This window comes from Neltuma alba, unplaced genomic scaffold, assembly GCF_004799145.2.
Source record: "Neltuma alba isolate B1F8T4 unplaced genomic scaffold, ASM479914v2 tig00001125_pilon, whole genome shotgun sequence".
NCBI classification, from domain to species: Eukaryota; Viridiplantae; Streptophyta; class Magnoliopsida; order Fabales; family Fabaceae; genus Neltuma; species Neltuma alba.
Genome location: NW_021632341.1, coordinates 22,502 through 32,342, shown reverse-complemented (window position 1 = coordinate 32,342; position 9,841 = coordinate 22,502). Strand labels below are relative to the sequence as shown.

The window sequence follows — 9,841 nt, the reverse complement described above, 5'->3', positions numbered from 1 at the left end:
AACTTAGAGTTAGGTGTGAAATTCACAACTTATCAATCTATAGCTTGAAAGAAAGAGTATAAGCATACGCAAGAAAAGCACGATCTCAGATACTGAATTTGTAAGCCTTACTTTATCACTAGATCAGAGTAGTGCCAGGGAAAATGGGCTCTGTGGAAAAAAGCGGTAGATGCCTTCCTGTTCTCTGGCATGCTTGTAGTAGCAGTGGCATGTGTACTTATATACACTCAAGTCCTTCTCCCTCAAGCTCCCTTCCCTCATTTCCTTGTCCAACTCAAGAATTGGTACGTCGACCGGTATGATCACTATCTGTTGAGAGAACGGCCCCCTTTCTTCGTTGGACTCATCTGGTATGAGTTCCTCTTTGATGTGCCAATCATTGTCCTCAATCTTTACGCCATTTTGACTGCCAAACCCTGGTTCAAAACCACTTGCTTGATCTACGGTGTTGCTGTGTGTACTGCAATGGTATGATGAGTAGCACTTTTTCTGGTGTTCATGCAAGATCTGGTTTTTCTGTGTTCTCATTTTCTGATTGATTTTATAAACTGTGCGTTTCAGACTGCTGTACTACCAGAAATGTTGGCTGCAGGAGAGAAATCTTCTAAGCTGATGTCAATATACATCCCTCTCATAGGTTTAGGAGTGGTAGCAGCTCTGCGAGGTTTGCCATCTCATTCCATATTTGGCATGAGCCCTGAAGCGTCCACCAAAAAGCACGTTTGAAGTTGAAGTAATTGGTCTCTCTTCTATGGATTTGAAAAGGCCTGTAAGGTGAAAGCATTGTCACACCTGTCACCTGCCGTTAGCATGTTTTTGTGATTTTTTGTGTTTAATTGTATTACATAAAAAAACAAAAAAAATTGTCAGTGTTTGCTTTGTGCTGTTGCCTTGACTTGTTGTACGTAGGATTGATTGCTTGGAACTGTTTGATAAAGTGTTTCCCATCATTTTTTCAATTTTATCTTGCACCAAATGAGAAAGAAAATAGATTACTTAATTTCCCTTGCATGGAAATTGGAAAATAACCGGTTCCAAATGTGATGTGTCAATATGCCTAGATTCATCAACCTAATAATCAGTTGCTTGTATACTTAATAATAAGGTAAATGAAAAGCGTCGGATATCGGATGATAATATCAAATAAAAAGTTAAAAAATAGGTTAAATTATTAAATTTATAAGAAAATTCTAGTACTTTCTACCATTATTCTAATATATTAATGACATTAACTCCTAGTATTATGATAATTATTTTAATTCCAAACGAGGGGCTTACAGAAAATAATTAATGTGACAGACATTTCCTGAACTGATTTATATTTAAAATCAAGAAACTCTTGTAGAATATGATTATTGATTAATATTAAATACGAAAGGAAGTATAAATGTATAAAATTTTTAATATGAATATATTTTAATAGTTATAATAAAAGGGGCGCGCGGGGCATATCCCTGGTGCCTAATTATTCTTGGTGCCTGAACTTTATTTTTGGTGCTCCAAAGATGACATCAATAGTTATAGCGTAGTTTTTGTTGGAACACTGAGCCTAGCGGTGTGTTTGTTTATGAAAATATTATTTGTTTAAAACAAAATCCAACCTTCTTTTTTTGGTAGGCAAATTTTAGAAAAAAAGGTCGGGTTTTTTTTTTGGATTTTAAAACAAAATCCAACTTTTGTTAGACACTAATATGCCATGCTCGGAACATGGCATTTCTGATAAAATAGCAACCTCGAAACAGCTAAAAAAAGAGAATAAAAAAACATATTTCCTGAAGATGAAACCAGTGAAGCCACTCCACAAATCTGTGGACATGATCTTTTCATGCTAATTGATGAACACTAGTAATTGTTTTGGTCAGCGTTTTGAAATAGACCAAAATTTATTCCTTACAAGATCTGTCTCTGGCTTAAAGTAGGCAATGCTCAGGCCCTCAGATATACTAGTTCAAGCACGTTTGACAGGAGTCTACCGCAAATTGTGATAATGCTAATGCCAATCGTTTCGTTTGGATAAAGTCTTAACTTCAAATCTAACGTTGATATATGTACGTACATCTATATGTTAAACTATATAAAATACTACCCCCGACCTTTAATATAAGACTCATTTGATTTTTATTTTGTTCCTAAATATAATATCTCAATCTATTTTGTCTCTCATATTTATTCATTTTTTTCAAGATAGTCCTTCTAATAATGGTATTTATAGCCAGTAAACTTGATTAGCAAGGGTATTTTAGAAAAGATAATATTTATTTATTACAAATAATTAGTTTAACTTTTTTTTTAATATTTCAAATTAATTAATTAGCTCTTATACTACTATAACGGAGATAATAATTTTTTTGTTAAAAGGGGGTGATGAACAGGAATTCCTTCTACAACAGAGGGATTTGACACAATTCGTAGCCGTCGTAGTATTGCTAAAACCCTAAAGTTTAAGCCTATGAAAGGGAACCGCATCATCAACGTAACAGCTTATCAAATGCCCTTCTGGAACGTATCATTTCTGATAAAATGGCAAAACAGAGAAGCAAAGAGTCTTTCATACTGATCATCATTTCATGCTAAATAACTAATAGTAGTTGCTTTGTTCTGCGTTTTATTATTGATTTTGGTCCCCCCCCCCAAACTACAAGAAAACTAATGAAAGCTGATATTCATGTGCTTGCCTTCCACACACACACACAGAGGTCCATCTGATGAAATGCCTTGTTCTCTCGTTTTTCACTCAGAAGTCGGCGTGGAATTTCTACAGGTCAAATATCTGCAAGTCAAACTTCGAGTTAGATAGCAGAGATTTTCTTCTCAATAGCGCGGAACTGTGATGAAGACGTCAAATGAAAATAACACAGCGGCAACACCCATCAATCCAAGCGCATGTAAAAATCATGCGTTTTCCGTTGAAAATCAGCTCAACTATGATCAAAATAAGATACAAATGAGTCTCAGTTAAATTGACGCATTCAATGTTTCAAACCAGCTGACCGAATTTCAGCTCAATCTAGCGATTAATGAATGTGCAACTATCAATTTATCTCGAGATTGCCCCGCAAAGGTATAAAAATGACTCTCTTTTCTCTCAAATGGCTGCTCTCTTTCTCTTAACAGGTTCAAACCCCTCGGCCTAGTCTCACCCCCTCTACCTTTTTTTTTTTTTGGACTAAAATATAGGTATTCTTCTATTTGATACAATCCTATTTAATGTACTGTCAAACACTAAATGTGAACACTTTTTTTAATAAAAATTTAAACATTGATTTGTCATGTTATGAGAGATTAGTCATTCTGCTAGATCTCATCTCGTTGATGACCCCTCTATTTTTACCAAGTAAGGCATAAATAAGTGTCAAATATTTGAGCCTTTCCCTGTACATGGGAAGAGAGCCCATGCCCACTGGGCTCCCTGTTCTGCACGCCATGGCTTGCTCCTGCCGCGAACACTCTGACTCGAGAAAACGTTATTTTTGTGATCCAAATATGATGTCGATAGTAATAGCGAATTTTTTGTTTGAAGTTTGGGCCCGGTGTATTTGTTTCTCAAAAAGGCTATTTGTTTTCTGTTTTTTCCCCATGATGAATTATTAGAACAAAATCCAACTTTTGCTAGATGCCAGCATGCCACGACAAAACCTTTGGACGAACAAATTGACACTAGTCTTTTTTTTTTTTGGGGGGGGGGGAGGTTAAAAATATAATCAAGAATAAAACGCATAACAAAGCAATTACTAGTAATTATTTAGTACGAAAAGATTAGTGTGAGAGACATGATGCTTCTATTTTTGCCATTTCATCAGAAATGAAGGGTTCTAAAAGGGCATCTGATAAGCTGTTGACGACGTAGTTCGCGTTCATGGGTTTACGAGGGTCAATTACCGTCACATATTTATTTCCAACGTTGGCAAGAGGCTTTCAGTGCCTAAGAATAAAGGAATTTGCAGAGTATTATGAATATTGTGTCAAATTTTTGGGTCGTCCCAAAAGCAATTCCTGTTCAAGTTATTACTTGACGTCGTGTATTCGTGAAGGTGATATAATCGGTATTTTCATCAATCAATCCTAAAACATCCTCGACATTTAGCAGCCCCCGCAGGCCTTCCGCTTCCTTAATTAATGCTGGAAAAGCAGATTTAATGTCAAATAATGGAGCTTATTCAAGTTTGTTCCTTCGATAGTTCAATTAAATAGGTGCAATTTGATCAGTATAATTAATCCAGGAGTCACAGATTTTCCCTCCCACGATATTTTGGGATGAAGTTCATAGCCGTACAACAGGCCATAATTGGGGGGGGGAAAACTTTCTTAACAAACCTTAATTAATAAAGACTACATAACAAACACTTGCTGCTTAATTTGTAGAGAAATGATAATAATAAACAAATTAAGTGGGAATAAGACATGGCAGAAAAGGTTATTCCATTTCAAACGCCCTTGAAAGGGACAAATGGTGTGTGATACGGGGCATGCTTCCCATTATCAACTAATATTTCTAAAACATGCATATAATAACAATTGAAGTAATAAAAGAGTCAACATTGAAGTTAATTGAAAACCTACCCGATCACCCAAAAAAAAAAAGGAAATGAAAACTAACTAATTAATTCTACCAATGCTTGCAGTTTTTTTTTTTTTTAATTTAATTAAGCACACAGTTAATCCAGCTGGCTGGGGGAAGTCAATTCCCGAACCTTAATCCTCTGAGCACTCTATTTTTCATAGGTTTCTGAGAAGGAATCATGCAAGGTGCGTTCTTGACTTCACCTCATTCTTCGATATTCGCCCCCATCGATCACCACCACCCTTTTCTTCTTTCATACTCTTCTCTACTCTTGACCTAACCTTCTTCTAAACTGCGCGGGTTAACATATAAACACAACAAACCACGTAGATGCAGCAACAGCAAGATTCAGTGACTAGTTCTTACAAAAGCGAAAACAAATATGCAGATAAACAACGTAGGACACAACAAACATGCACAGCTTACCAGGCTTTTAATTTATTAATTAGTTCTAGAGTAGTATTGTTGATGATGATCAAGCAGCTTCGCAGGATAAAGAAGCCTTAATTCTCTCCACAGTGCAGGCAATAAGGTTGTTGACGGTGGCGACAGATCCAAGAGAGAGCTTAGCAGTGGGTACGGAATCAACCAAGATTTGAAAAGCAACGGTCAAAAGGGATCCGCCGTGGCCTGTTTCAACGATGGCACCTCCATGAGGCGTGGTGCCATCGGGTAGGATAGCAAAACCCGAAGGAAGAAGTGCCACGTAATCAGGATCCCCTCCATTCAGCACCACGTTCATGGCTACTATATCTACAGGAGCATATATGACGAAAGACCCCGTTGAGTCGGTGCAGCTCTCTTGCAGTATCAACATATTGCTTTGGCTCGAATTTGCACTCTACAGAGTTCATACATAATCATGGCATGTAAGACTTCACTTACAGATAATAAATATTTGATTCCTTTTATAAATGAAGACCGACGCACTCACATTCACTCGGAGAAGGGACACACAATTCCCCGTATCTCGTCCGTTAGCTATGTGTGCCATTTCTTGGACCACCCCACCGTTGGAAAGAATATCCCACTGTTAATTAATACGAAAGTTTTCAGAATATGGATGAATTAATCTCTGGAGAGTCCATCGGCTTTAAATTGGGACAAAGTTGCAGTGTTGTGGTAAATAATGTGCGTATTACCTCACTTCTGGAGTTTTCATCACGGAGGAAGTCAAAAACTCGCTCGGGGGGAACAGGAAGCCAGAAAGAGGTTGCGGCACTTAGAACAATACCAGGAGGTCTTCCCGGGTCGTCCACGCTCTTTCGGGTCATGACCCGAACATCGTCCGCCCCGGTTCCAGAGAGTGTTGTCCATGTGTGAGCCGTGGAAGCGCTCACTCCCGCACAGAAGCTTATCACCATTCTCTCCGCCAGCTTCAACATGCTCCTCCTCCCGTCTTGGTTTGTTATCACTAGTCAAACGATGATGAAAGAGGATTAATTATTTACGTTAATTGTCACCTCGCGATCAATGATTTAATCAAGGCTGATTATATATACATATATATACCTCCAACATCAGCAGTGGGAATGTTGGAAGCCATGGCACTAGCAAGCCTTTCGCACTGTCGATCCAAGGTGGCAACCCATCGTTTTGCACCAAAAGCGTGGCCTGAACTAACGAGCTGCTTGTATAGACTATGTACACCTCTATCATCCACTTCTACATGTTCAATCCACGTCACCTAAGGCACCCAAAAAAGAAACCAATAACAAAAGAGAAAGCTCTTTGAGAAAAGATCAGAGACGGTCCGATGATACGTGCGTGTGTGTAAACTATGTATATATGTTGCTACCTTGGAATAGCCATTGGGCATTTCTTGGATTAAGCAACCAGAAGGTCGTCTTCTACATTTGACAGGAGCAGTGCTGAGATGGTCGAGAGAGACGTCCACTACTGCCCATGTGCCGTCAGCGTGCTGCTTACAATACCTCACGAAATAACTCTCTCGAGTTGGCACTAGAGGTGAAGGCACTTGCAACTCTGCTGTCATCTGCAGAACATAATGTGGATATCCAATAATATATTTCAAAATTATCAAACCTCGATCTCCGTCTTTAACTACATACATATAAATACCATGTTTGCTTTTGACACACACACACGGACATATGTAGTATCGTGCTTACCACTTGCAAGGCACCGTTGTAGTTCCCGGCCACCCCCGTTGATAGTACTTCCATGGTCATTGCTCTTGACACTATGCCAGAGAACACTGTCGACCACTGGTTCTGAACAAAATAACGTCAATGAGACTTAACGTAGTGTACATTGAGTGTTTTCTATTACGTTATTTAATAGAAACACTTCGTGTGGAAGAACTCTTTTATAGCAAACGACAAGAAAGAGCTTATATACATATTCCTCTGGGTCAATGATAGTTACACATGCTTCATTATCGATCCGTGTGATTAGCTTCGACTTAACGGTCAAATATTGGAGAAGCCACAGAAGAGCAGAGAAAATTAAATTAAAAAGCACACACACATATATATATTTATATACATACCACATCCATGAGAATCTCGACGAGGTTGATGTGATTCATGATGACAAGTGCAGTTTCTCGTGAAGCTTCGCATTTCAAGTCGCTGGGTTTAGGTCCAATTCCTCGAGGAAAAGACCTCATGTACTCTTCCTCATTGAGCACAGTGGTGGAGCCATCGAGGGTGGTCATCCAAAGAGGCTCCCCCATCTGAGCCATTCTCACCAGTTCTTCCATGGCCGCAACAGCAAGCTCTATGATCATCGGCTTATCGGCTTCTGTGAGTCCACTTATGGACCTCAAAAGATCTCCGGCTCCTCCATACATGTCACCGGTGCCGCCAGCAATACCTGCCTGTCCGCCATAACCACCGCCAACCCCAAGCTCTAGAGGACGAGGTGGAACCGAAGATGGAGAGAGTAGCGGATAGTTCACCACCGGCTTCCCTACGTACTTGGCAGCAATTGCGGAAATTCTATCAATCTGATCATCATCAAGGCAACCGATTCCAGAATCATCAGATATAACGCCACTTTCACTACTAAGTTTTTGACCAAAGTTTACTATTTCCTGGATGAATTTTTTAATCTCTGCCCCGTGGCACTGCAAAATATTTTATCCGTCTTTATCATTCATTAAAATACTTGTAATAGTAATCTTTCATCTCATTTCTTACTTATTATGGCCACCCATTAATCAAGTTCAAATTTGGTAAATGACAGTAATATCTAAATTAGCAAAACTTTGTCACGGAATTTTGAAAGAAAATAAAAGGAATAAACTTTTGATGATTGAAATGTGAAGTTAACTTTTATTGAGAAGACGTATATATAGTCCAGCAGTTTCTAGACAGAGGAAAATCTGAGGGCGAAGAAGTTCTACTTTATTTGGCAAGAAATTATTGTACCTCTTCTCTTAGGCGGGCATTTTCGAGTCTCAAATGATGTTCATCGAAGGACATTTCTCCTATAGCGGTTGGTCCACCACAGTTAGGACAAGAGGCATTGCCAAGAGCTTCTCTGTACCTCATGTTATCGGCACGAAGCTTTTCATTTTCGGCTCTGAGGTGCGAGTTCTCGTGCCGCTCATGTTGGTTCTGCAAATCATCACATTAAGACTTTGCGAGCAACTAGGTAAAAGGCAAAAACCAGAACAATATATATAGAATATTCTTTACATAAATTACTATTACAACAATATATTTTGCCCCGAATCAACATCTTGATTACGTACCTTCATCTGGGTGCGTTTGTTTTGGAACCAGAACTTGACCTGCAATGGCTCCAACCCTAATTCGCGACTTAGCTCCTTCCTTTGCTTGTCATCGGGATGAGGGCACTCCTTGAAGAAACTGCGAACAAGTAAAATAGGGTATAAATAATTAACATTGAATTATCGAACTGAGAGTAGTCGTTTATTATTGGAGAGCTGGCTCATAATCTTACGCTTCCATTTCCTGGATCTGGTGCTGGGTGTGGCGGTGGTAGCGCTTCTTCTTGGGGCGTTGGTCTTGGTCGTCACCGGAGGCGCCATTTTCCTGATTTTCACTCCCGGACTTGGTGGCAGTGTCGAAATCGTCGTCTCGGATTCGAGGGATGTCGCTCTCTGATGTGTTTGGAGCCATGTCCAGTGCTGGGAGGAGCTGACCTTCCATCATGTTTGGCTGCTGGAACATTTCTAACAGAGCTTTTAAGATTCCCAAGGCTTATTGTTTTTCAATCTAACACAAACAATACGAGAAAAATAGTTCACTCAAGACAACAAGCGAACAAGTAAAACTTTTTAAGCATACGTAGATGCCTATTTACTTGACAAAATCCTTTTTTTTTTTTAATTTGATAAAAATTGGGCAGAAAAGATATAGAATTGACAAGATTAGTGGCTGGAACCCAATCACAAGAAGCGGGTAACGTCAAACAACGAAAAGTTAAAGAGAGAGATATATATAGCGCGATTTCCGAGAATCCAAAAGGATTTTCGAGGTACAGTCCGCTTCGTAGGGACCAAATTTCGCACTAAGAAAACTGTGGGACTTTCTGGTTATGTAGTTGGGAAATTTTAATCCAGAGGGACGCAGCGATCAAGTTAGCGTCTTATTAAACAAAATTATCGAAAGGTGTAATAAATCAGAAGTGAAGCACCGACCTGACCAAGAGAAAGGCCTGAGGATGATCCAAACCCGCCACCAACGTTGTTGTTCCTCCCGATCATCGAGGGCATATTTCTTGCCGGAATCATAATCCCGGCCGGCATATTTCTCGACCAGAAGCCCTAGCTAGCTCGTTTCAGTCTCTCAGTACCGCTTGACTAATGAGGTTCTCGTTTATATCTCTGCAAGAAATTACCAAAAAGTGTGACAAACGCAGTCCGAGAAATCAACTTGACCGCTGAAACGAAAACGGGCCACGGTTACGTTAGCCGAAAGAAATGCTATTATATAGTAACACAAAAAGGCAAGAAAGAAATTAAACGGATATCCGCTTTACGATTTTCTGATATAAAATCAATCCAAATCAGATTAGGACTAAATATATACATATATTCGCTTCACCAAGATCTGGAGGAATCCAACTCAGCGACTTTCTTCTCCTTCTTTTGTCTATCAGGCGGAGCAACCGTACCTTTCAGCTCCTAGCCCCAACTTTTCTGCTTCAATTTAAGAGCAACCAACTTAAGATGCCAGAATTAGAATTACTAATAAAGAAAAGGAGAGAGGAAAAGAAAGGTGATGATCTTAGAAGAGTATGAGAAGCTGATTCAAAAGTTAGTGCTGGGTTGAGCAGAGATATTTC

At 39.3% G+C, this 9,841-nt stretch overlaps 2 protein-coding genes across 4 annotated transcripts; one reads left to right on the top strand and one right to left on the bottom strand.

The window, feature by feature from the left end:
• Positions 1 to 143: 143 nt before the first annotated feature.
• LOC114750841 (uncharacterized) lies at positions 144 to 959 on the top strand. The gene is made up of 2 exons (XM_028939478.1): positions 144 to 468; positions 562 to 959. The coding sequence occupies exons 1-2, from the start codon at positions 190 to 192 to the stop codon at positions 724 to 726; spliced, it is 444 nt and encodes a 147-aa protein (XP_028795311.1). The 5' UTR covers positions 144 to 189; the 3' UTR covers positions 727 to 959.
• Positions 960 to 4,402: 3,443 nt separating this feature from the next.
• Positions 4,403 to 9,330, bottom strand: LOC114750819 (homeobox-leucine zipper protein HDG2). 3 transcript variants are annotated; one of them, XM_028939438.1, is made up of 12 exons: positions 9,195 to 9,330; positions 8,495 to 8,715; positions 8,283 to 8,400; positions 7,957 to 8,145; positions 7,074 to 7,532; positions 6,694 to 6,795; positions 6,360 to 6,557; positions 6,074 to 6,248; positions 5,704 to 5,975; positions 5,496 to 5,591; positions 4,988 to 5,402; positions 4,403 to 4,853 (listed from the first exon to the last, which is right to left on the bottom strand). In XM_028939438.1, the coding sequence occupies exons 1-11, from the start codon at positions 9,300 to 9,302 to the stop codon at positions 5,037 to 5,039; spliced, it is 2,304 nt and encodes a 767-aa protein (XP_028795271.1). In that variant the 5' UTR covers positions 9,303 to 9,330; the 3' UTR covers positions 4,403 to 4,853; positions 4,988 to 5,036. The 3 variants fall into 3 exon arrangements, with proteins under 3 accessions (XP_028795271.1, XP_028795280.1, XP_028795289.1); XM_028939447.1 differs by having other exon boundaries at positions 8,495 to 8,712; XM_028939456.1 differs by having other exon boundaries at positions 8,495 to 8,769; positions 9,195 to 9,266.
• Positions 9,331 to 9,841: the final 511 nt, after the last annotated feature.

Excerpts from the sequence above, each read along its gene's own strand:
- LOC114750841 (XM_028939478.1), top strand. The coding sequence starts at position 190 with ATGCTTGTAGTAGCAGTGGCATGTGTACTTATATACACTCAAGTCCTT. Across the intron at positions 469-561 it reads TTGCTGTGTGTACTGCAATG|ACTGCTGTACTACCAGAAAT; the intron begins GTATGATGAGTA and ends TGTGCGTTTCAG.
- LOC114750819 (XM_028939438.1), bottom strand. The coding sequence starts at position 9,302 with ATGCCGGCCGGGATTATGATTCCGGCAAGAAATATGCCCTCGATGATC. Across the intron at positions 7,533-7,956 it reads ATGCCCGCCTAAGAGAAGAG|ATTGATAGAATTTCCGCAAT; the intron begins GTACAATAATTT and ends GATGATGATCAG. Across the intron at positions 6,558-6,693 it reads ACAACGGTGCCTTGCAAGTG|ATGACAGCAGAGTTGCAAGT; the intron begins GTAAGCACGATA and ends TATGTTCTGCAG.